The 27,271-nt window shown below is 42.6% G+C and overlaps 4 protein-coding genes across 4 annotated transcripts; 3 read left to right on the forward strand and 1 right to left on the reverse strand.

The window, feature by feature from the left end:
* Positions 1–715, forward strand: F5891DRAFT_1185022 (uncharacterized protein; the record flags this gene model as incomplete). The annotated part of the gene is made up of 2 exons (XM_041366508.1): positions 1–75; positions 125–715. The coding sequence occupies 2 exons, from the start codon at positions 1–3 to the stop codon at positions 713–715; spliced, it is 666 nt and encodes a 221-aa protein (XP_041229646.1).
* An 11,091-nt stretch (positions 716–11,806) lies between these two features.
* Positions 11,807–12,190, reverse strand: F5891DRAFT_946562 (uncharacterized protein; the record flags this gene model as incomplete). The annotated part of the gene is made up of 1 exon (XM_041374684.1): positions 11,807–12,190. A coding segment is annotated over one exon (384 nt), but the record flags the coding sequence as incomplete, so codon positions are not given.
* Positions 12,191–16,046: 3,856 nt separating this feature from the next.
* Positions 16,047–17,361, forward strand: F5891DRAFT_1185025 (uncharacterized protein; the record flags this gene model as incomplete). The annotated part of the gene is made up of 5 exons (XM_041366509.1): positions 16,047–16,208; positions 16,257–16,676; positions 16,726–16,848; positions 16,900–17,049; positions 17,281–17,361. 5 exons carry the CDS (start codon positions 16,047–16,049, stop codon positions 17,359–17,361), a joined length of 936 nt encoding a protein of 311 aa, XP_041229648.1.
* An 8,588-nt stretch (positions 17,362–25,949) lies between these two features.
* On the forward strand, positions 25,950–26,459 carry F5891DRAFT_1185031 (uncharacterized protein; the record flags this gene model as incomplete). Its single annotated transcript, XM_041366510.1, has 1 exon — positions 25,950–26,459. The coding sequence occupies one exon, from the start codon at positions 25,950–25,952 to the stop codon at positions 26,457–26,459; it is 510 nt and encodes a 169-aa protein (XP_041229649.1).
* Positions 26,460–27,271: the final 812 nt, after the last annotated feature.

A 27,271-nucleotide genomic window follows, 5' to 3' on the forward strand; every position in this document is an offset into this window, starting at 1 on the left:
ATGTGTTCTCACATTGGCAAACATATTCTCTGCGCATCAAGCAATGTACCTGAGGAGGTCGTTCTAAAGGAGCAGGTATGTGTTTTTTTTCGTTACAGTTCGTTGTATTAATATTATATGTAAGGTTGGCGACATGATGCCATGTGGCTTCTGCGGCAGATCTGGAATACCCGAGTGCACCATCACCATCAAGGTTCCAGTGAACGGCACACCAACATGGGACACAAAGTGCATGTTCCAGCACAAATTCAAGTACGGATTCGCGGACTCAGGTTCAAAGAATCAGCCATGTAGAAACATCCCTGTAAAATGTGATCTCTGCCATCCAGCTCTCCCTCCCGAACCTGGTAAGACGTCACAAAAGCCGCAGGCGATTGCTGTGGAGGCTGTGTGGCGCTACAATATGCCCAACCATGTTGTACATCTGCACAAGGAGTACATCGTGCCTGGACGAAGGGAGGGTGGTGTCATGTTACCTCCGGCTGTTTGGAAGGCGATGAAACTCACAGATCTCGAACAGAGTGTCGTGCGCATTCTGAAGGATCGCTGGCAATCTTCCTTTGCTGCTGCGTCTGAGCTCGACAAGGAGAACATGCAAGCATCAGGTTCTCGGGGCGCTAAACGGCCCGCACTTGAATCATCAGGGTCTTTACCTTCCAAACATGCTCGCACATCTGTTTCCCGCCTTCAAACTGCTCTCACTTCGTTGAATTGACTGTTCCATCCTTTGCTTCACATTCACTAGTGTTTTTTGATCCGTTGATGTTTGCTCTGATTCGCCCATTTGCCGTATGCACACTTGCTTTCATTACATGTCATTGTGTTCGATGCTATCGCCTCCGCTATTGCTTTGTATTCACATAGATTCTCGCTGTTTTACTCTACAAGAAGCGATCGAAACAGCTACCATATTTGGTCTAATTAACGTTACGGTCATGCTGTCACAGTAGTAGTACTCGCGTGCAAGTTTTACCAGGTGTATATCACAAGTTACGTTTTCGCACTCCTCTTGTCTCACCTCGCACTCACATCTCTTGTCTTGCATCATATCATCATTTAAGCAAACTTACTCTTAGTCTCTCTTGATTCTACATACATGCGCATTGAAGGTACAACAATTCAGATGGTGAGTCTGAACAATGTTGGGTCTTGCAGAACCTAGCTGCTATTCAACCCTAAAGGGTTTCTGGACCAGGCTCAAGGCTCAGAGGAGAGGAAATATCATGAAAACTTGCTGAGCACTTAGACTCATACTGATACTGGTGAAAAGATAACTTGATTATGTAAGCTACAAAAGTGCCAACATAAGGTAAGGTAAAAACAGTCTCTACCAGCCCAGCCAGAAATGAATCCCTACAGCATGTTCCTGCACCTTTGCGCGCCTTGCACGCACCTGCACTTTCTCGCGCTTCACATTGGCAGACCAGTAGCACCTTCAGCGCATACTTCTAGATCCTTGCTGCACTTGCATCCCCTTTAGGATCAAACACACTTGTCGTCTCAAATATTGCAGACTAGGCAACACATGACCTTACAACATCTTTTATAAATACAGTCTGGAGCCTCATTGTGCCTCGCTGTATTGTTGAATCTTCTGTGCAAGCTACAACATGAAAATACACATGAGTCAATGTCAAGGTGTGTTCTAACAGGGAAAAACATATATCATTCATAACAAAATGTCAAGGTGTGATTTCATAAAATAAAAATGCTATCACTGGCAGGTTTCAAACCTGCACAGTCCAAGAGAAACAGATTTTGACTCTGATGATCACTTCCTAATTTCATCTTTAGCAGGTTTTGAACCCATGCAGACAGATTTGAATTCTGTCACATCAACTGCTTGATTAAGACCAGTCAGATGTACTCCTAATGAATCCATTCACAGGTGAATCCTCAATGTACATTTATCTGCATTTTGTCAGTTCTAACATTAATTTCTAACATCCCCCTTAAGTCCAATCATATGTGATCCTCCATGCTATTGAAAGAACTGCCTTTAGAATTCACTTATGAATGGAAACCTGTCAAGTGACACATTTTTTGTATTAGAACATATCTTCAATATCTGCTCATAGACAGCATTCCAAATGTTGATCTTCATTGGTCTTAGTCAAGTTGTTACTAGAGTCAAAATCTGTTTCTCTTGACCTGTGCAGGTTTGAAATCTACCAATGATAACATTTTTATTGTTATTCTATGCAATCACACCTTCACATTTCCACATGAATCTTAAAATGAATTGGAAGGCCTCAATTTTCTGGTGGCATTATGACTTTGATAACCACTGAAATAGGACCCATAAAGATCAAAGTCTGAGAAACTGTCCATGAGCAAATTTTCAATTGAGCTAGAAAAAATGCAGCATTCAATGAGTTTCAGACTGCCAAGGTGCATTTTTATAAAATAAAAATGTTATCATTTGTAGGTTTCAAGGCTGCACAGTTCAAGAAAAACAGATTTTGACTCTGATAATCACTTGATAATTTCATCTTTAGCAGGTTTTGAACCCACACAGACTGATTTGGATTCTGTTCCATCAACTGCTTGGCTAAGACCAGTCAGATGCACTACCAATGAATCTATTTGGAAGTGAATCCTTAAGGTACATTTATCTGTATTTTTTCAGTTCTACCATCAATTTCTGACATCCTCCTTGAGCCCAATTGAATGATACATTTCTTTTTCATGTTGCAACATGCTTAATTGAATATTTGCTCATGGATGGTTTCTCAGACTTTTATCTTCCTTGTTTCTAGTTCATGATTCATCAAAGTCAAAATCTGATTATCCTAAACTGAGCAGGTCAAAAATATGTATCACTCAGCATATCTCAAGCATGCACAGTTCAAGATAAACAGACTTCAATTCTGTTGTAACAATCATTCATGAGCAAATGTTCAAGGTATATTTCAATGAAAAAAGATATAATTATATAGGTTTCAAACCTGCTCAGTCTAGGACAATCAGATTTTGAATCTATTGTGGCAATGACACTGCTAAAACTGTTTTTGAGAAAATGATTCATGAAGAAATGTCAGGGTGTGATTTCATATAACAAAAATATTATCATAAGCAGGTTTCAAACCTGTGCTGTTCAAAAGAAACAGATTTCGACTCTGGTGATCACTTGAAAACTTCATCTTTAGTGGGTTTTGAACCTACACAGACAGATTTAGATTCTGTTGCATCTATTGCTTGGCTAAGACCAGTTAGATTTACTTCCAATGAATTCATTCAGAAGCAAGTTCTCAAGGTACATTTATCTGCATTTTGTCAGCTCTTTCAATAGCATGGTCACTGTTGATTTTTTATCCTACTCTTTTTGCAAAAGACATAGACTCTTGCTGGGGCTCTTAACTTCAAGACCTGTTTATCTAACAATTTCCCTGAAAAAGTGCTGATGGAAGGCCACCATGGTGGGTCCATGAGTGAAAACTGACAATAAAAGGATTGCACAGTGTATTTTTGACACAGAGTTCAATGTATGACCAAAGTCCTGATGCAAACTCGGAAGGATGAGTATAATAACAATATAATTCTTTCTAAAGGTCTTGAGAAGAAAAAGAGCAGATTATACATTGAGACTTTCAAGTTTGATCCTAATAACCTGAGGAATTAGGAAAAATACAGATATATTGAGGCTGAGATTCTTTATTGTGCTTATTCAAGTGATTGCCAGAGTCAAAATATATTTCTCTTGAACTAGCAGGTTTGTAATCTGTATAATGATGTGTCTTTGCATTAACTTGTGATTCATCACATTCCACCATTTTGGATTTCATAGAATAAAAATGTTGTTATTGGATCAATGAAGATCAATGTCTGAGATGCTGTCTATGAGCAAATATTCAAGACATGTTCTTGGAGAAAAAAATACAACATTTGACAAGTTTCAAACTTGTTGCACTCTGACGGAAATAGATTTTGATTCTGTTATGACAGCCACTTGGCTTAACACAACTATGATCAGCTTGCAAGCAAACCGACCACAAGCAAATTTTAAGGTATGTTTTCATAGAAAATAAATTTGATCACTGGCAGGTTTCAAACCTGCACAGTCCAAGAGAAATGGGTTTTGACTCTGGTAATCACTTGACAAATTTATCTTTAGCAGGTTTTGAACCCATGCAAACAGATTTAGATTCTGTTGTATCAACTGCTTGGCTAAGACCAGTTAAATGTGCTTCCAATGAACGTATTCAGAAGTGACCTACATATTTTTGCCTATTTGCTGCACTTCCGACTTGCTTCTGCACACTGAGAACACACTTAGAATTTGTTGAGAAATGGTTATAGCATGGCAGAATTTAGACTTGAGTTGGACGATCTGCAGGATGATGGTGGAAACTTGTTAAGAGGTAAATAATACATGGTGCTATGTAGGTAATTCTAAGTGTGATCTCAGAGCATGGAAGCAAGTCAGAAGCAAAGCAAATATGTAAGTAAGTGTCCATGACATAAAGATACAATATGTTTGTGCATAGTGTCAGAGATGTTGTCAGAATATATGGGAATGGAATGGTAATATGCACTGACAAACCAAAACATGCATGGAATGGACAGAAAGAGGACAAGTGATTGAGCTAAAGGTGCACAAACTGATGCACAACAAAAGTACTCGTGCTAGTAAGTGTGCATTGAAGTACCAGGTGCACTGAATGACATACAAGTCACACTGCACTATGGAAGTGCTTAGAATAATATGAAAATAGACCTCTATAAGGATATAGAGATGTGAGTCTCTACAATGCAACCAAACATGTTGTAAAGTATTGATTGTATTGCCATGTGGTCTGATATAGAAATGGACAATAATATATAAAGCTGAGACAGTGGGTGCAGTTGTAGTAGGCTTTGTGTTGTATAGATTTAAGTTGCAAAGTCCAAGAGAAACAGATTTTGACTCTGGTGACAACTTGACTAAGGCTGATAAAGATCAATGTCTGAGATACTGTCTATGAGCAGATATTCAAGGCATGTTCTTATGAAAAATATGTGATGTTCAACAGGTTTTAAACCTGTTGCACTCCAACAGAAACAGATGTCTATTCTGTCAGGACGACTACATGCTAAACACAACTCTGATGAGCTTGTAAGCAAACCGACCATGAGCATATGTTAAGGTGTGGTTTTAATAAAAAAATGAATTTTATCATTGGCAGGTTTCAAACTCACACATTCCAAGAGAAACAGATTTTGACTCTGACAATCACTTGGAATTTCATCTTTAGGAGGTTTTGAACCTACACACAGATTTGAAACATATTTGAATTCTGTTGCAGGAACTGTTTGACTAACACCAGTTAGATACATCTTTAAAGAGACCATTAAGAAGTGAATCTGCAAGGCAAGTCTACCGTTCCCTGTTACTCGCAATGTTTTCCCTTAGCTAAATAGATGAATTGAATACAGAATGCAATACAGCACTTTCAAAAAGCAAGAGGAGAGCAATAAGATGATGAAAGATCTCAAATACAGCTTGAATCTTTGCCTTGAATCTCAGCCTTGATAGATGTGTATTCTTCCTCATTCCTCAGGTCATTAGAATCAAACTTGATGTGTAATCTGCTCTTGTTCTTCAACCAAGTCGAGACCTTTGAAGAGAATTGAATTGTTTTTGTACTTATCATTCTGAGTTTGCATCAAGGATACTTGCATTTGCCTCTGGTATTTTTTAGCAAGAAATATTCCTAATCTGTGCATGAAACCAACAGCAATATCAATCAAGCTTGAGATCATTAGTGGTAGATGAGATAAAAGAAGATGAATATTTTGCACAAATAAATCTTTGGGCCTGGTTGGATGAGATAGAATTTGATGTCTAAGCCTGAGAAGGTCCAACCCTTGCATTCGTACATTATCACCTTCATCCCAGCCATGATATTTCACCTCATCATGCTGGATACAGATGTTAATTTCTAATATTCCTCTTGGGCCCAATCATATGTGATCCTTCCATTGTTATTTGTCATTTGTGGCTCAGACATTAATACCAAGACATCACAAACATTATGGGCCCACCATAGTTAGTGATGTTCTGGCCCAGCTTGGCCCAAAAGCCATAGCTTTGGCCTGGCTTCAAACAGCTCTGGCCTACAAAAAATCCAAGCCAGGCCAAAGCCACAAATGACAGCTGGCTTTGGCCTGAGCCACAACTTGAGTAGGAAATTTGTTAAGAGCAGTGGTGGAATATCGGCGGCTTCTTTGTGACATGTGCCACCCAAGACTTTGATTGTGAGTTGAACATGTAGATATGCCTGACATGCAAGTTATAAAGATTAGTGATGTAAATGATGCAGCGTGGCTGCATGATGCTTCCATGATATAGCAAGGCAACTATAACATATTTCAATCAAAAGCAGAAAATGGAGGATTGGTAAGTCTTTGTCCATGTATATGAACGACTGGTGGGACGGAGAAATCAAAGTGTGAACCATAGCATTGTGTCTGAAGGAGAAGAAGGCGGTCAGTGGGAGTGATAATGGTGGAGTCAGGTTGTGGGATATCAACATGGGCAAGCTCCACCACACCATTCCCAACACTACAAACACCATGTGCAAACACCCAGTCCATGTCAGCAACTGTTGACATGGCTCAGATGAATATGAACGATAGATGAGAGCAGGAGGAGGGAAGAAGGTGAGGAGGAGAATGAGGGAGAGGAGACATAGGAAAGCTGCCTTCTCAGAATGTTGGAGGAGGATAGCAGTGGGCTTAGTTCATCGGACTGGGCACACATGACATTCATCGTTGCTATTTGTGTGGACAGTTCCAGCCATCAGAGGCAAGTAGTAGAAGGTCGATACAAAAGATGTGCCATCATGATGGAGGCATATATTTGTCTCAAAACAAATCTGATGGTCACTGAGCTTGTAAATCACAAGAAACTTGCAAAGGAGCAGTTGCTAACACCAAAATGAATTATGTCAAGCTTGGAAAGAATGTGTGACTTACTGTAATTAATTGACATACTAATATATTGGCCCATGGAAATACACAAGGAAAGTGATTCAAAGGCCAAAGTGAGATAGAAGCCATATGTTAAAGGTACAGTCCACGGTCATCAAGTAAGTAGTTTGGAGTGCTGCAGGCACAGTCAGTATATGACATAAGCCACGGCCTAAGCTGGCAGCTTTGGCTTTTCATAATCTCAGGCCAGGCCATCCACATCACTAACCATAGTGATCTTCCATCAGCACTTTTTCAGAGCAATTGCTAGATAATCAGGTCTTGAAGTCAAGAGTCTCAGAAGAAGTCTGATGTCTTCTGCAATAAAAGCAGGATAAAAGAATCAACAGTGACCATGCTATTGAAAGAACTGACAAAATGCAGATAAATGTGCCTTGAGGACTTACTTCTAAATGGGTTCATTGGAATTAAATACAACTGCTCTTAGCCAAGCAGTTAATGCAATAGAATCTAAATCTGTCTGCATGGGTTCAAAACCTGCCAAAGATGAAATTGTCAAGAGATGACTAGAGTTAAAATCTGTTTCTCTTGAACTACACAGGTTTAAAACCAGCCAAGGATAATTTTCATCTTCTATAAAAAGGCATCTTGATATATGCTCATAGTCAGTTTGCTTAAAAGCTCAACAGAGTTGTGTTTAGCCAAGTAGTTGTCATAACAGAATCAAAATCTGTTTCCGTTGGAATGCAACAGGTTTGAAAGCTGTTGAATGTTGCATTTTTTCTATTAGAACATGCCTTGAATATTTGCTCATAGACAGCATCTCAGACACTGATCTTCATTGCTCTTAGTCAAGTTGTTATCAGAGTCAAAATCTGTTTCTCTTGGACTTTGTGGGTTTGAAACCTGCCAATTATCACATTTATTGCATGAAATTACACCTTGACATTTCCTCATGAATGATGTATGTTTTTTTTCCTGTTAGAACACACCTCAATTTGGACTCATGTGTACTTTCCTAAGAGCTCCATCTCACTGGTAGTATGATTTCATAAAATAAAAAATATTATTATTGGTGGGTTTCAAACCTGCACAGTCCAAGAGAAACAGATTTTGACTCTGGAAAACACTTGGCTATTTAATATTTGGTAGGTTTTGAACCCACACAAACAGATTTAGATTCTGTCATATCAACTGCTTGACTAAGGCCAGTTAGATGCACTCCAAACAAGCTCATTCAGAAGTGAATCCTCAATGTACATTTATCTGCATTTTGTCAGTTCTAATATTAATTTTCAACATCCTCCTTGGGTCCAACCATACATGATCCTTCCATTGTCAGTTGTCACTCATGACCCAGTTGTTAATCCCAAGACATTACAAACATCATGGGCCCATCATGGTGGTCTCCCATCAGCACTTTTTCAGAGCAATTGCTAGATAATCAGGTCTTGAAGTCAAGAGTCCCAGAAGAAATCTGATGTCTTTTGCAATAAGAGTAGAATAAAAGAATCAATCATGGTGACCATACTATTGAAAGAACTACCTTGAGGGTTCACGTCTGAATGAGTTCATTGGAAGTTCATCTAACTGATCTTGGCCAAGCAGTCAATACAACAGAATCTAAATCTGTCTTTGTGGGTTCAAAACCTACCAAAGATTAAATTGCCAAGTGATCGCCAGAGTCCAAATCTGTTTCTCTTGGACTGCACAGGTTTGAAACCTGCCAATGATAAAATTCATTTTCTATAAAAACACACCTTGAAATTTGCTCATGGTTGGTTTGCTTGCAGGGTAATCAAAGTTGTGTTTAGTCATGTGACTGTCATAACAGAGTCAAAATCTGTTGAACATCTCACTTTTTTCTATAAGAACATGGCTTCAATATTTGCTTACAGACAGTATCTCAGACATTGATCTTTTTTTTTATGTAAGCTTATGCACCTGGGGAATATGTTGAATTCAATGGTGTGTTTTCTTTTCTTGCCTGCACTTACCTTGACAAGTGCTAACTTGACTGGTTCAATCTCTTTGTTCAGTGTGATGCAACATGCTGAAGGTTCAACAATACAGCGAGGGACAAACAAGGCTCCTGACTGTATCTATAAATGTTATAAGGTTGCACATTGCCTAGTCTGCTATACTTGAGACAACAAGTGCGTTCGACCCTAAAGGGGAAGCAAGTGCAGCAAGAATCTAGAAGTATGCACTTAAGGTGCTACTGGTTAGTCAATGTGAAGTGTGAGAAGTGCGGTGAAGGTACAACAATTCAGATGGTGAGTCTGAATAATGTTGGGTCTTGCAGAACCTAGCTGCTATTCAACCCTAAAGGGTTTCTGGACCAGGCTCAAGGCTCAGAGTAGAGGAAATATCATGAAAACTTGCTGATCTCTCAGACTCATACTGGTAACTGGTGAAAAGATAACTTGATTATGTAAGCTACAAAAGTGCCAACATAAGGTAAGGTAAAAACAGTCTCTACCAGCCCAGCCAGAAATAAATCCCTATAGCAGGAACACTCGCACATATTGCATGAAGTGTAGGAAAGTGCATGTATGTATGCGGAAATGAGAGAGACTAAGAGTGAGTTTGCTTAAATGATGATATGATGCAAGACAAGAGATGTGAGTGTGAGGTGAGATAGATGGATGTCAGAGAATAGATTGCTACTGTGACTTTCTAGGGAACTGGGTAGTGAGTACTTGGGGGTTCAGTCAGTTAGTAATAGTATGTACTGCTGGCACCTATATATGATGTCTAAGTGCTGTCATGCGGAGCCAAAGCGCTACCAAGTAAGGTATGTAAAGATATATGTAAGTAAGGGTCCATGATAAAAATCCAGGTGGAATGATATGCAAATAAGAGAAATGGAAATATACGCACTAGAGAACTTGGTGGACAGTGTATGGATGCTTCTGGATGGCTGGCGCTATAGGACACTCAAGTGTGGGAAAGTGCGTGGACATATACATTGTGAAGCACAGTGTAGGGATTCATTTCTGGCTGGGCTGGTAGAGACTGTTTTTACCTTACCTTATGTTGGCACTTTTGTAGCTTACATAATCAAGTTATCTTTTCACCAGTTACCAGTATGAGTCTGAGAGATCAGCAAGTTTTCATGATATTTCCTCTACTCTGAGCCTTGAGCCTGGTCCAGAAACCCTTTAGGGTTGAATAGCAGCTAGGTTCTGCAAGACCCAACATTATTCAGACTCACCATCTGAATTGTTGTACCTTCAATGGGAATGTGTGCGCGGGAAAGCTGCACCTCATATAGGAATAGCTGTAGATAGCACACAGAGTGATGCTACAAGTTCATGCCATGTACTCCCTAGTAAAAACTGCCATATCACACAATGAGAGGCACGAGTCTCTATAATGCTGTAGATGAGGAATGTAAAGGGTAGGTAAATAGGTGGTGTGAGATAAACTCAGATGGTCCTCTGTGTGCGAGCAAATGTTGGCCCAAGGGGATTGCTACTGAGAAGGTTCCTCTAAGTATATAAACAACATGAAAATACACATGAGTCAATGTCAAGGTATGTTCTAACATGGACAAAAAGATGTATCATTCATGATGAAATGTCAAGGTGTGATTTCATAAAATAAAAATGCTATCACTGGCAGGTTTCAAACCTGCACAGTCCAAGAGAAACAGATTTTGACTCTGATAATCACTTCCTAATTTCATCTTTAGCAGGTTTTGAACCCATGCAGACAGATTTGAATTCTGTCACATCAACTGCTTGATTAAGACCAGTCAGATGCACTCCTAATGAATTCATTCATAAGTGAATCCTCAATGTACATTTATCTGCATTTTATCAGTTCTAACATTAATTTCTAACATCCCCCTTGAGTCCAATCATATGTGATCCTCCATGCTATTGAAAGAACTGCCTTTAGAATTCACTTATGAATGGAGACCTGTCAAGTGACACATTTTTTGTATTAGAACATGTCTTTGATATCTGCTCATAGACAGCATTTCAAATGTTGATCTTCATCATGTTAAATTGCCTTCTCATGCAAATCAATGACATCATCTCACAATTGTACCCTTCTTGGTCTAGAGTGAAAATTACTGTCAGTATGGCAATAACTTGACTTCTTGCTGTCTCCTAGTATAAATCCCAACTACCCACACAATTTGCCTAAAGAACACCAATAAATTCACACATTTCTTGAACCTCCTTTTTGCAACTTGCTGTCAACTTGCCACAAGGCAGTTATACATCCAAAAAGTAAGTGCCTCCTTTTGACTTTGACTTTTTCCAACTTTGTTTTGGCTTTTTTAGTAATCATTTTTCACTCATTGGTAAAATGGCCTACATTATAAGTACAGTATACTACCTCATAATGAATGATTGGACACGTGAACCATGCTTGTCCCCACTAAATCATGCATAGGATCTCATATTTAATAATACAGTTGAAGCCCTCTTATTCCATACTCCTTGGTCATGGCTCCAGGCTATGGGTTATGAGAGAGTATGGGTTTTGAGAATGTCATTAAAAATAGATTGAAAAATGCAATTAAAAGTCTGAAAAAATTTGTACTGTGCATTTGGGATATAGTATGAACATCAGGAAAACACCAATTCTAATCAAGTGGAGTCCAAGAGCGAACAAAATTAACTGAACAGCTGAAAGTAGCTACAATTGACAGCCTTGAAGTCTCGAATCTTTGAGGCCTGGCTGGTGGACGAGTGTGAGAAAAAAAGGACTGAAAGTGGCTATGATTGGCAGCCTCAAAGTCTCAAATTGTTTCGAGGCCTGGCTGGTGGAAGAGTGTGAGAAAAATGAACTGAAAGTGGCTATGAATGGCAGCCTTGAATCTTTTTGAGGCCTGGCTAGTGGATGAGTGTGAAGAGATCTGTGTACTCGTCCTTCATCATATATGAGTGAAATAATCAGTGAGATGAGTGGAAGACATTGACCTGGATTCCTCTGAATATATTTGATGTCTGAAAGAGGCTAAAATTGCTTCAAACTTGCATGCAAGGAGATTGTCAAGATGCTCAATATACCTGTTGATGATGGATGCTGACTGAAACACCTTGTGATGTGTTGGATAGGGTTCAAGTGGTGAATCATCCTCAACATCATCATCCCCACCATTGATGGGCCCTTCCTCCTGAGTATTTCTCACTGCTAACACAGCCTGACCAATTTCTTCGTCTCTTGGCTCCTCCATTATCTGCAACTCCTCAGGTAGGTTGAGTAAGGCCTCAATGTCCATCCTGTTCCTTGGCCGAAGCACACCAGTTGCCTGCAGATCATTGAGAGCATTTCTGACTTCATTCTCTGTATTTGCAACAGGATCTTGATTCGGATCAGTAACATCGATGTTACAGAGTGATCAGATTGGAATTATGGGCTGAGCTAGTACACTGAGAGAGTTTGTAGTAGGCAGGATACCTGTTTTACGCCAGCAGTGTCTGATAGTTGTGGTGTCCACATCACGCCAAGCAATGTCAGCAAGTCACATAGCTTGTAGTTGGTTGATGTCATAGATTTCAGAGGCAGTGACACCTCCGTCATAAATGTCAATTGTGTGTCAAATGTATCTTGCACAATAATGAGCCTTGAAGCATCGAATTATACCCTGATTCATTGGCTGGACATGCACTATGAGATTTGGTTGAAAATTCTCAACCTGGATGTTCTGAAGACCATGAGGGATAATATAATCAGAGAAGTTGTCTTGTAGAAGGAGAATCTTGTGGTTTTTTACTCCCAAATCATGATCCCATTGCTGAATCCATTCCTGATATAGTGCCATCATCATCCAAGCCTTTGTGTTATTCTGGTAATAGAAGCCAAGCTGTGCACCCATTTTGTTTCGAAAGGCTCGAGGCTTCTTTGCTTTCCCAATAATAAGGGGTGGCAGTTTCTCAGATCCATTCGCATTTGATGTGAGGACATAGGTCAGTCTAACCTTTCTACCTTTGACCCCTGAAGACTTCTTATTGGCAAGACCTTGATCAGGGGGCATCCTGTCTCTCAAATAAGTGTGATTGGAACCAAGGGAATGGATATGGTGCGTACACATAGAATACATCAGCAAACTATTGATTTCGTGACAATTCCCACACTTGTGACAACTCTGTACAATTCCCCACAGGACGTCACAGGTCTCACAGACAACACAAACAAATGACTATAAATTTGAATAAAAGCAAACAAGTCGCACAAGCGCACAAACAGTACAAGAAACACAAACTGTAGCACATGTGAAATATAATACTAGTATACTATACTAGCAACAAATTTATATACATATGCGCAGTGAGAGAACAAACTATTTAGATCTAATAAATTGATTAATAACACTAGTATGAGAGCAAAATGCACTTACTAGTACTCAGTGTCACGCTCGAATGGTAGTAAACATTGTGATGCCGCTTTTCCTCCGGCGCTCTGAGTGCATGCATCCGACATTAAGGTCAGCCAATAATAGACGCTTGTTCGCAGCTTCTGCCCAATGGCGGCAGATATGGAAAAGTATTTGATGTTGTTCCAAAAGGCAGTCAGCCAGGTGTTTTTGAGCTTGACAAACTTTACATTTGGCCTGGGCTGCCTCAAGCGCGAGGTGGGAGTTATCTTCTTCTTCTGGTTGATCAAACAAGTAATAGGATCCAGCTGAGTCTCGTTCCTGCAGATAGCAGATATGAGTGACAACTTGAAAGCAACACATTAGCGATTGCAACTCACAAAGTGTATCACTATGGGTAAGCTCTCCTCCTCCTTTTCTCCTTCTTCCTCCTCCTTGACAAGGTGTGATTGTGATGGAGAGCATGAAAAGTGTGGATGTCCGGCATCAGGCCAGGGGGATGATAAGCCTGGAGGAGTTGAAGAAGAATCAGAATTGCGAGAGTCAGGCGAATAGTAGGAATGGCGAGAGGATGGACAATAGGCAATTTTGGGGGAGGTACTGTAGAGACTCATGCCTCTTATGGTGTGATATGGCAGTTTTCACCAAGGAATATACAGCACGAACTTGTAGCATCACTCTGTGTACTACCCACAGCTATCTCTATATGAGGCGCAGCTTTCCCGCGCAATGCGCGCACACTTCCCACACTTTGTGATGTATATGCACACGCGCTTTCCCGCGTTTGAACACCCTATAGCACCAGCCATCCAGAACACATCCATCCACTGTCCACCAAGTTCTCTAGTGCATATATTTCCATCTCTCTCATTTGCATATTGTTCCACCTTTATTTTTATCATGGACCCTTACTTATAGATATCTTTATATACCTTACTCGGAAGCACTTCGGCTCTGCATGACAGCGCTTAGGCGCCATACTTAAGCACCAGCAGTACATACTATGGGACACCTTACCTTACTTCACTTAACTTTCCACCCACTATCTACCTACCAGAACATAGTAGAAATCTATTTGTTTACACCTCGCATCTCTCATCTCTTGTCTAGTATCTAATCATCACTTAAGCAACTTATTCTTACACTCTCTCATTTCCACATACACGTTGTAGAAACAACAATACTGAGAGGAACACATGATGCTCCTGACTGTATCTGTAAATAGTTGTAAGGTCGCGCCTTGCCCAGTCTGCGTTACTTGAGGAGACAAGTGCGTTCAACCCTAAAGGGGAAGCGAGTGGAGCGAAGATCTAGAGGTACGCGCTGAAGCGAAGCGTGAGAAAGCGCAGGTGCGCGCAAGGTGCACGAATGCGCGAAGCGTGGCAAAGTACATGTGTGTATGTGGAAATGAGAGACTAAGCTTAAGTGATGATATAAAGCAAGATAAGAAATGTGAGATGCAATGTGTTAATGAATAGATTTCTACTGCGACTTTCTAGGTATTAAGTATGTAAGTAAAGTTGGGTGAAAAGGTAAGTGAAAGGTAGGAAAAGTAAGTAAGTAATAGTATGTACTGCTGGCGCTTATATAGCACGCCTAAGCGCGGTCATGTGGAGCTGAAGCACTACCGAGTAGGTATGTAAAGATATATATGAGTGAGAGTCCATGATAAAAATAAAGACGGAACAATATGCAAATGAGAGAAATAGAAATATATGCACTGAAGGGCTTGGTGGACAGTGGATGGATGCTTCTGGATGGCTGGCGCTATAGGGCGCTCAAGCGTGGGAATGCACGCGCGCGTATACATCGCGAAGCGTGGGAATGGTGCGCAAGAAAGCTGCGCCTCATATAGGAATAACTGTGGATAGCACACAGAGTGGTGCTGCAAGTTCATGCTATGTACTCCCTAGTGAAAAGTGCCATATCACACCATGAGAGGCATGAGTCTCTACAACATGCACACTTTCCCACGCCTTCCCATGCCTTCATGCCTCACATGCACCTGCGCACTGTAGAAACAACAATACTGCGAGGTGTGAACAAGGCTCCTGGTTGTATCTGTAAATGTTGTAGGTCGCGCGTTGCCTAGTCTGCTATACTTGAGACAGCAAGTGTGTTCAACCCTAAAGGGGAAGCGAGTACAGCGAAGATCTAGAGGTATGTGCTGAAGTGAAGTGCGAGAAAGCGCAGGTGCGCGCAAGGCGCGGGAACACGCACACATATTAGCGCGGGAAAGCGCACACATGTATGCAGAAACAATAAAGACTAAGTATAAGCTTGCTTAAGTGATGATATGATGTAATGACAAGGAAAGAGAGATGCGAAGTGTAGACAAATAGATTTCTACTATGTTCTACTAGGTTGATAGTGGGTGCAAAGTTGGGTAGTAAGGTAAGCTAGAAAGTCCAAAGTCAAGTGAAAAGTGAGTAATGGTATGTACTGCTGGTGCTTATATAGCGCCTAAGCGCTGTCATGCGGAGCCAAAGCGCTACCGAGTAGGTATGTAGAGATATATATAAGTAAGGGTCCATGATAAAAATAAGGTGGAACAATATACAAATGAGAGAAACAGAAATATATGCACTAGAGAACTTGGAGGACAGTGGATGGATACAGTGGATGGATGCATCTGGATGGCTAGCGCTATAGGGCGCTCAAGTGCGGGAACGCGCGCACGCATATACATCGCGAAGCGCAGGAAGTGTGCGCACATGGCGCGTATTGCGCGGGAAAGCTGCACCTCATATAGGGATAGCTGCGGGTAGCGCACAGAGTGACACTACAAGTTCGTGCTATGTACTTTTTGGTGGAAACTGCCATATCATGCCATGAGAGGCATGAGTCTCTACACCGCGATCTTTCTGACAAGATCGAACATATCCTTGGGCAAGCCTGCCAGTTGCAGCCGGCTGATGCCAAGCATCTCTCACTTGCCACCACGATGGGGCAGGCCATAGTAAGTCAGTTTCTCTTGTGATTTGTGGCATGTCTGATTGCTCTTTAGACTGAAGTAGTTATGACCCACGGCTCTTGGGTGACAGTATTGTCATCTTTGATTTTGTCGGCTGCTGCCAAACTACAGGAGCACCTCGACGGCGACAACACCGGGATCAGCACCCCACCTGTGTGGTCGCAGATCCGAGGGGATGATCGCTGCATTCAAGGCCACCCCCTCTTCCCTGCCACCATCCATTACCGAGGAGAATCTTGGTCGCCGTCTCCCGAAGCCGGCCCTTCACAACCTCCTTCCTTGCCTGCCAAAGAATGGGGGCAAGGCACTCAGCGTGGCAAGTGTCCCCGGGCCTCAAGTGCCCATAGCCAAAGCCACCCGGTGATCTCCAAGAAGCAGCACGGCAAGTCCAGGGCCACCATCACCATTGATGATGAGCTTGATGAGGATGAGTTGGCGCCACCGCCTAATAAAGTAAGTTTTTACCTTTTCTGACATGAGCCTCAATTGATGGTACCTTTAGCCAACAGTTGTAGACCCACCGGCCCGAAAATCAGGCCAATATGTAGAAGTCACCAGCAAGGAAGAGATGGATGCCAATGAAGAACCCACCATCCAGATCAAGCCGACAGTGATTGTCAAGAAAGTGAGTCGTATTTTTTTCATTGTTGCCTTATCTCACTCACCATCGGCACAGATTACCACCAACTTTTCAGGTGCCGTCTTGATGGAAGATGAGTTCGCCGATACTTCGGCGCCCACATGGGCTCCTTGCTGTGGCCAATGTGTGGCCCACGATCTCATCTGCCATCAGGGCATCAACAAGAATAACGGCCGGACCTTGAAGGTTTGTGCGCTGTGCAGCCGCCTCAAGATTCGTTGTGGTGGGAAAGTGTTACAATCACACTTATCTTTCGCTTCTCTGTTCTCTTTGTTCAATAGTACGCTTTCCATTTATGATCACTTACCTTTCTTGGACTATGTACTTATATCTCACAACTACCTTGGTCCGTGCGCACATATTGACTTATTTAAGCACGTGTATTAGCTTTGTAGAACTTCACTTGAATCTTACTAGGTTTTACCAGAACTTCGTTCACTTAAGACCTCCAATCTTAATTTGTCTGAACTAGCATTCTTAGTCGAAGCACTCCTTTGACTAAGTCTTTACAGAACCCCTTCTTTTCTGAAGGACTTCACAAAACTCAACAGCTTGAAACTCTGTTGAGTCGGTGTTGTTAGAACAACCCTAGTTCGTAACAAAAGATTCAAGTCTTTCAAAAGGACACCTGTATCCACACGTGTTCCGAAGAAAAGAAACAGAAGAACAGACAAGCCCTGGCTGAGCAAGATAGCTAGCGCAGGCAAAGAAGAAACAACAAACTGACTTCACTCACTCCTACCTTCCAAGCCCTTAATCTCAGTACTCCCGTACCATCACTGAACATGTCGTCTTCATCGAAACTATTCGAATACAAGATTAATCATCCACCCATCTTTGATGGAGATCGAGAGAAGTCTAAATCTTTTATCCTATCCTGCAATGCATACATGGACATTAACGAGGAATTATACAAAACCGACAAGAAAACATCATCTTTATCACCTCGTTTATGAATAAAGGAAATGCTCTGCTATGGAAAGAAGAATTCCTGATGGACGCCCAACACGTCAACTCCTCTGGACAAAAGAAAGGATATGGAACGATGAAAGAATTTATGGAAGTATTCGACAAAGCTTTTGGAGCTATTGACCCTTCCGGAACTGCCTTAGCAAGAATCATTCACCTCAAACAAGGCAACGGAGAACTGCAAAGCTACATCACAGACTTCCAAAGACTCCTCGCCCAAGCAAAAATCAAAGAAGAACACATGAAAATATTCCATTTCCAGAATGGGCTGAACACCGGACTCCTCACCAAGATATTCAATGCTGGAGGAGTTCCGAAGAACCTAGACAACTATATCACTGCAGTCGTAGATATGGATAACTGCTATATGCGGCTCCAATCTATTAGGGCAAGTTCTTTTTCCCCAAAAGAAAAGAAGATTTGGAGATCAGCGATTTGTCCCCGCTAGAGACAGAGACACTGTAGAGACTAATATCTCTGTGGCCTTGCAGGGATCTAAAATCCCATTGTTACTATCACTTCCCAACATAGCACGACTCATATCTCACACAGCGCGCCCAAGCGCATTGTCGGCCGCTCGCAAGCGCCAGCGCTCCGGTCGCTCCTTAGTCGCGCATCCTCAGTTCCGTCGCACGTCCTCCGTCCATCCATTCCATGTCCGTTCAGTTCGTCGGTGCGTATTCCGATTCTATTTTCATTGATTCTAACATATCTCCGGCGCTTATGGCCATATTTCATATGTTTTCCGTTATGGACCCTTTATTACATATTATCTCGCATCCGCTTCGCTTCTCAGTTCGCTTTAACACTTGACAGCGCTTATCATTACTTAGTATATATAGACGCATATAAATCGTGTAATAGGGATCTTTTTCTGCCCACACATCGTTGGACTATAAGTCTAAGTTAACCTCTAAAAAACTCAAAAGTATCTAAGTACAATATGAGCGCTGCCGCCGTACACTACTAGAAACTCTGTCCATTAGTATTCTGACTCATTGAGAGTCACTGTGCTCCACCACCCGCACGCGCACCGCTTCCGCTTAAAGCGCGCGCTTCCGTTATAAGTCACGCGTCTATCATTGGCCGCTATCGCTCATCGTCGCACGCCTAACCAGGCTTGACCAAGCGCCCGGTTCAGTGTTTCCCTCCGTTTTATACACCTAGAGGAACCTTCTCAGTAGCAATCCCCTTGGGCCGACGTATATCTCGCTCACCGAGGACTACTTGAGTTATCTCATACTACCTATATTCACCCACTTCCCATTCCTCTTCTACAACGCTATGGTAATTGACAGAATCGGTAGGCTTACCGAAGCCGAAAAGCAGGAGCACATGCGAATTGGAAAATTTTTTAACTGCCATCAAATTGGGCATCGCACTAGGGAATGTCCTCAGAAAAAGAACAGACCCTCCCCACCCATTCGACAAGTGGAAGAAAAGGAGGAAGAAGCAAGACGAGTCAACAAAGATTTTTGAAGAGGAGGTCTACATCAATGGTAGTATCTCCAGAAGAACCAATTCATGTAATACAAGCAATAGGTGAAAGAAAAGAACTTCGTGTCCCAATCACCCTTGTCTCGCGAACACGTCCAGAAAATGTCGAAACCAATGCAGTAATTGATTCCGGAGCAGCCGGAACCTATATCTCCAAAGACTTTGTAAAGAAGCACAAGATCCGAACCAAGAAACTAGAAAAACTGTTCTTTATCAGGACCGCAGATGGAAGCTACTTTAGTAGCGGACCAGTAGAGCGATACTGTACGCTCATCATCAAAATCGATGAACGAATGATGATCGGAAAGTTCAACATCACAAAGTTAGGAACTAAAGATCAAATCCTCTTAGGAATCCCCTGGCTCAGAGCGATGAACCCATCCATTGACTGGGCCAGTCAAACTCTTTCCCTCCCTGCAACGGAAAGATCTACTGAAGTAGAAAAGTACGTAAAAGAAACTTCTAGACCGAAGAAAACGTTCTTTAAAGAATTCAATACCAAAGAAGATGTATGGACGACTTCGCCGGTATCCTCCGAAGCTCTTACAGATAACGGAGAATACCTCAAAAGAATAGAAGAAATTCCAAACAAGATGCCAAAGTACAGTAATAAAGCTCAAGAATTTGCATCCAAAGAAAAAATCAAACAAAAGAAAACCTTCGAAGAACTAGTCCCTTCCTACCTCCACGACTTCTCAGATATATTTGCAAAAGACGGTCTAAATCAACTTCCCCCGGAAAGACCCGGTATCGATCATTGGATAGAAACAAAGCCTAGTTTCATTCCAAAAATGTCCAAAATTTATCCTCTTTCCCACAATGAGCGAATCGCGGTTAAAAAATTTATCGCTGATAACCTAGCCAAAGGATTTATCGTCAAATCAAAATCCCTGCAGGCAAGCGGATTCTTCTTCATAGGAAAAAAGAGCGGAGAACTTCACCCATGTCAGGACTATTGCTTCCTTAACGACCAGACGATAAAGAACGCGTATCCCCTTCCACTTCCTTCATCTTTGGTCGAACGATTACATGGTGCTAAATTCTTCACTAAAATGGATATCAGATCTGGATATAACAATATTTGTATCCATGCCGAAGACAGGTGGAAAGCGGCATTTATCATTGAAGAAGGATTGTTCGAACCAACGGTTATGTTCTTCGGATTATGCAATTCTCCTGCCACATTCCAAGCCTATATGGATAGCACCTTCTGAGTGGAACTTAACGAAGGATGGCTGGTTATCTATATGGACGATATCCTAATCTTTTCCACCATGATCGAAGAACATCAAACACGAACTCGTATTATTTTAGGAAAGATCCGTCAAGAACAGTTGTTCTTGAAACCAGAGAAATGTGCCTTCGACTCTCAAGAAGTGGAATATTTGGGCATGATCATTAAACCGGGGCACATAGAAATGGACAAAGACAAAACAAACAGAATACAAGACTGGCCTGTTCCTCAATCAGTAAAAGAAGTCCGCTCCTTTCTAGGATTTTGTAACTTCTATCGAACCTTCATTTCTCATTACTCAGATATAGCCCAACCTCTCATCGATTTGACCAAGAAGGACACTATATTCATCTGGACCCAGTTGTGTCAACAGATGTTTGAAAAACTCAAGGCATGCTTCACCAGTCACCCGGTGCTCCGTAATCCTGATCCTTCTCGACACTTCACTATTGCAATGGATGCCTCTCTTGTTGCCTCTGGAGGAGTGCTGCTTCAAACAGACGAGAATGGTAACTATCATCCATGTGCTTACCTTTCTCAGTCGTTTGGACCAGCTGAATGAAACTACCCGATCCATGACAGGGAATTACTGGCCATAATACGAGCCCTTTCTCATTGGAGACACTATCTAGAAGGACATCCATTCCCCATCCTTGTATTCACCGATCACATGAATCTCTTATATTTCCGAAAATCAGAACGACTCTCTAGAAGGCAAGCACATTGACAGCTATTCTTGACTACTTTCGATCTGGAATTACATCATGTTCCTGGATCAAAGTTAGTCATTCCAGACGCATTATCACGATGACCGGACCATGATGACAGATCTGCTGATAACCAGGAAGCAGTATTACTACTGGATTCCATGTTTATCCGACTCATCGATGATGATCTTCGAGCTGCTTTATCTTCAAAAACTCGTGATCCTATTTTTATTACTGCACAAGATGCCTTGAATGGTCTCTGCTTGCCCCCAATGAAATCCTCTCTCTTGGATTGGTCGATTTCTGATGATATCCTTTTCTACAGAAATCGCGCGTATATTGCGCCCGATCATCGGCATCGAATCCTAGAGAAGCACCATGATCATCCTACCGTGGGGCATCCTGGCCATTTTAAAATGGAAGAATTGGTCAAATGAGAGGCATGGTGGCCCGGCATGGGAACATTTATTAGGAAATATGTTGATGTATGCGCGACTTGCCAGCAAATGAAGGTCGATACCCACCCTACCACCCCTCCCCTAACTCCTATCGCAGCCACTGCCACCCGTCCGTTTGCACAGGTCTCTGTCGATCTCATCACTGACCTCCCTGTATCCTCGGGATTTGACAGTATCATGGTCGTGGTAGACCATGGGCTTAGTAAGGGGGTTATCATTACCCCTTGTCACAAAACCATATCTTCCGAAGGAGTAGCGAAACTTTTCCTAAAACACGTTTTCAAACACTTTGGTCTCCATGACAAAGTAATATCAGACAGAGGACCCCAATTCCTCTCCAAATTCTTGCTAGAATTGGCACGACTCCTTGATTACACCATCGCCCCTTCCACTGCGTATCATCCACAGACCGACGGACAAACAGAACAGCTAAATCAGGAACTGGAAACCTATCTACGAATATATTGCCAGAACAACCCGTCCGAATGGGTAGAACATCTCCCTATCGCTGAATTCATCCACAATCATCGGAAACATGCTACAAAAGACGCTTCCCCCTTTTTCATCATGATGGGATATGAACCAAAAGCTCTTCCGCACATTCTCCCTGAATCAAAGATACCTGCAGCAGAAGAACGAGTAAGACTTCTCCAAAAGATAAGGGAAGAAGCAGTGGCCTGTCATAACATTGCTATGCAACGAATGACAGAAAGATCCTTCGGGCAGAAGTATCAACCATGGAAAGTTGGAGATAAGGTATGGCTATCTTCTACCAACCTTAGGTTAAAACTTCCATCTCGGAAACTCACTCCGAAACGATACGGACCATTCGTCATCTCCACAGTACTATCTCCGATCACTTTCACACTCCAATTACCACCGCAATGGAAGATCCACCCCACGTTCCACACTTCTCAGTTATCGTCCTATAGTGAAAATAACGAACACGGTCCGAACTTCTTAGAACCACCACCTGATATTCTAGAAGAAGAAGAGGAATACGAAATCGAAGCCATCCTTGTGCATAAAGGAAATGGAAAAAGACGCCGTTACCTGGTATCTTGGAAAGGATATTCTTCCACCAGTAACGAGTGGATTCCTGAAGAGAATCTGGGAAATGCCACGGAGACCCTCGACACCTATAAAGCCAGAAACTTGCTTTGAAATCAAAAACTACATCGACGATATACTCTTTACCCAAACCCAAAACCTCCAGCAAGAATGTCTTTCCCAACCTCTTTCACACTCCCCTACGAATCCACCTTCTCAATCACTATGTTTGCAAATGATGAAGACCGATATGAAGCCTTTATCACCAATGCTGAAGATCTCACCCTCATCAAGGCAGCTATGCTCTGTCCCCAACACACCATCGAACTCAACAGAATCCTCTTTGAGAGAAATGCATATTCCATTAATCTCCTCGTCAACATCATCAGAGCCACAGACCTTATCGAAAGACTTACTCGCCTCATCGAGGACGAATCAGTCCGACATGGCATTATGCACCTTCAAAGGTGTATACGCAACTTTACTCTGCGTCTTATTCCTGATGAGGTTAAAGATGATATTAGAACTGTCATCCATATCATTGCAGAACGATCAGCAGGCGTTGCTCGTCCGCCTTCTCCATCCCCTGTCAATAGAACAACTGACAACCCACCCCCATCTTACCACGATGCAGTACCTGTACCTCCTCCTCATATTCCTAACGAGCTGTTGGCTGCTGTCAATAGTCTCACGCAAACCACAGAAGCCATGATCGCCGCTCTCAATGTAGAAAATTGTCATATCCCGTATTCCGGACCTACATCCGATAATATTCCCACACCTCATCCGGACCTTCGGATATCCTATCCATGTCTGCAGTCCTCTATCCATCCGGATCCCTGCACCTCCGCACATCCACATCCAGATCCCTTTACCTTCGCAGCTAGCCTGCATCGTTCACCCTTGTCCCATTGCCCTAATATTATATCTTGCATATCCACGCATCTCATCCGGACCACATCCGATCTGGTCCGATCTGATCCTATCTGACGTATAGATACATTTCCTATCTGATATACGATAAGCTTCTTGATTCATTTCCTGTGCATATAACGTTAACACAGCCTATCCGGTATTCCTTGTTCCCGGTACCTCGGTTATATCTATTACCGGTATGCTTACTGATCCATTAACCTATGTTCATTCCCGACTCGCATTTGTTAACCTTTGCATATGCTTCATACATAGCCTCAGACTCTGCTTATTGATCCTTCCGTTATTTCTCTTAGTATATAAACTCGTGTATATGTCTTGTAGTACCTCAGTCTGAATATCATATTAGTCCTCGCACTAGTCTTCACTCTAAGTCCTCATATCAGTTCTAGTCTTCCAACTTAGTTGTTATCCATCTCAGGCCTAGGGAGTTTCTCCCTAGGCCAGAGCTTTGCTTATCCAATACTCCACTCATCCGCTCATCTGATCCTCCGTAGTTTCCGGAAGTTCATCCGGATCTTTCCCGCGGTCCTCCGGACCTATTCTGCTTCGGACTTTGTCCTTGCAGCCTTTCCTCTGTTTACTTCTACTCAGGACAAGTCCCGAGTAGCCATTATACATATCTGTATCAGGACGAAACCTCATCGTAATTTACGGAACTTTCCCGCACTCGTCCGGAAGTTACTTGCACCCATCCGGAAAGTCCTTCCGAAGTTTCCCGCGCCTTCGGATGTCTTCGGACGTCTTCAGACTTTCCTCGGACACCAATCTGAAATTAAGGGCACATACTCGGGTAAGGGGTGCAGCGCATGAGCTGAAGCCAAGCCCCTCAGAATCAGTCCTACCCTTTGTGCATGGTCTTAACAAAAATAAATCCCCTCCCATAGAATGACAAATCACGCCACCTGTAGATGCCCCTATTGAAAATACTCCCCCATCTAACGCCTCCGTCGAAACACAAAATCATCCAGAAAATCTTTATAAAGCATTCTCCGCTACTCAGGAAGAAATAGAAGTGAACCCTAACGAGCAATATCTCTCCTACTACGAAATCAAAGATCTTTCAACCGCGCTCGAAGCACTTCATATTCATCCTCCAATGACCATTCCTAAATCGTTATCCACACATATGTTCAAGGATGGGATTTTCCCTGTCAAGACGCTAGGAGCAACTACTCCTTCTACTCCTGCTGAGCTAATCGCGGAGGCGGAACGACAAGATGTCGCCTGTAGGCACCCTGTCGAACGAAAACCATCTACCACTCTTCGAAAGAGGACACATGGGCAGTCCTACAAAGGAAAAGGAAAGAAGCGGGCTACTAGTGCGGACGAAGCATTAAGCCCATGACCTGGTCCCTCTCCGCTACGCTCCACTTCATCTAACCCAGATGAAAATAGGGTTTGCCGATACTGCAAAACTCTCGGGCATCGTCAAGTACATTGCCCAGACTACTACTGCAGAGTATGCAGAGAGTTAAGTCCTGGACATCTTTCGTTCTATTGTCCTAGATATATGGGCAGCACGCCTACCACTCTAACTTGGAAGGACGAAGGATTTTATACCGCATTAGCCCTCTGGGAGAACACCAGAGATGAGCAATACATTGCGCAGTGTCAGGAAGAAGAGGCCTTCTATTGTACAGAGCGATTGAAGGGAGGTTCTGACGACTTGGATTATTCCGATGACCCCATTTACTATGCTAACTTAGATGATTAAAGTCAGTGACTTTATGCCTAGTAGGGGGGTAATGTTACAATCACGCTTTTCTTTCGCTTCTCTGTTCTCTTTGTTCAATAGTACGCTTTCCATTTATGATCACTTACCTTTCTTGGACTATGTACTTATATCTCACAACTACCTTGGTCTGTGCGCATATATTGACTTATTTAAGCACGTGTATTAGCTTTGTAGAACTTCACTTGAATCTTACTAGGTTTTACCAGAACTTCCTTCGCTTAAGACCTCCAATCTTAAGTCGTCTGAACTAGCATTCTTAGTCGAAGCACTCCTTTGACTAAGTCTTTACAGAACCCCTTCTTTTCTGAAGGACTTCACAAAACTCAACAGCTTAAAACTCTGTCGAGTTGGTGTTGTTAGAACTATCCTAGTTCGTAACAGAAAGGCTCCAATCCTCCCCCAGCCAAAGGCAAGTCCTCAGCTGGCTGCCGAGCACATTCCCAGTCCCAGCACCGCCCTTCACCGATTCAAGGTGAGATCATTTCTACAGCGCTGAAGACATGCTAACTTCCAGTCTAGAAGATCCAGCTCCAGATGCCGGCCCATTAGTTGAGGAAGAGCTGGCGCCTCCTGCAACACTGGCGGTTGCCAATCCTGAGTCGTCCCAAACGCTGGACGATCCCGTGGCTGCTGGCCCATCATCCATCTTGGCGCCATCCTGTGTCGCCCATGACCAGGAACTGCAAGTGCTGAAGATGGAAGTCACTGTGCTTCATGCAACCGTCGAGGCTCTGATGGGTCAAGTGGTGGCAGGCGACCAGCTGCTACAAGCTGCATACATGTGCTTGGATGCGCAAGATAACCGCACCGATCTGCTCGCCGGCAAGATCACCGACATTCACTGCCTTGTCGATCCGCCTTCCTCGGTGACCCCCACAGATATCGCTGCTGATGAGTGTCCTGACTTGGCTGCTGGTCCAGCCCAAGAGATGGAGGATTCGGCTTGCTTGCCAGTCACCATAAAGACTCCTGAGGTGGAGGACTCTAATGTTTCTGGTGAGCCGGTGTAGAGACTCGTGCGTCTCAATGCCGAATATCCGGCCTTTACCCATACATTCCTATATGCTACAGCTCTAATCCTAAGGACCAGTCTTGCGCGCACTCGCGCGCGCCTTATCCGTACTCGCGCGCACTTAGGCGCGCCTTCTCCTAGGTCTTCGCGCTATTGTCTGTCCATTCGTCCCATGTCCTTACTGATTCGCTGGTGCGTTATTCCTATCTTGTCCATTGAACTAATAAAATCTTCGGTCCGACGTCCGCGCTACATATAGAAAGTCTATTTAAACTTAGTTATAATTAGAGTTGATATGGTTACTCGGTTCGGGAGCGCGCCGCTTAGCGCAATCTCCATTCTTAAATACAGAAGGGTTTCCTTTGGTTCTGGTACTTACTTTCCCCTTATCTTTGTGTACTGGAAAGTGAATAGATCACCTCCTCACTTGATATCAGATCTTATCCTCCTGTCAATCATCCATCTGTGCATTCACTCCTCAATAGGACTTTTCCTTTAACGCTCAAGGCGCGCCTTCGCGCGCGTTATCTTCTCGCGCCTGTTAGCGCCTGCCTAGCTCATAGAGTTTCCCTCCACTTTTATTTCGAGGAACTTCTCTCAGTGGTTGTCCTTTGGGTCGAGTTGTTGTCTCGTATCCCGGTCTTGCTGTTGAGCACCCTTTAGTTTTAAGTGTTTTCACGTATAGTCAAGATTCTTCATCTACACCGGCAATGTAATTGCACAATACATGTTGTGCCGGCGTAAATAATTTTCCCATGTCATGCAATGTACAATATATATCCACTGTAGTTTAGTGTACATAACATTTTT

This window comes from Suillus fuscotomentosus, assembly GCF_016647785.1.
Source record: "Suillus fuscotomentosus strain FC203 chromosome Unknown F5891scaffold_11, whole genome shotgun sequence".
Taxonomy (NCBI): Eukaryota; Fungi; Basidiomycota; class Agaricomycetes; order Boletales; family Suillaceae; genus Suillus; species Suillus fuscotomentosus.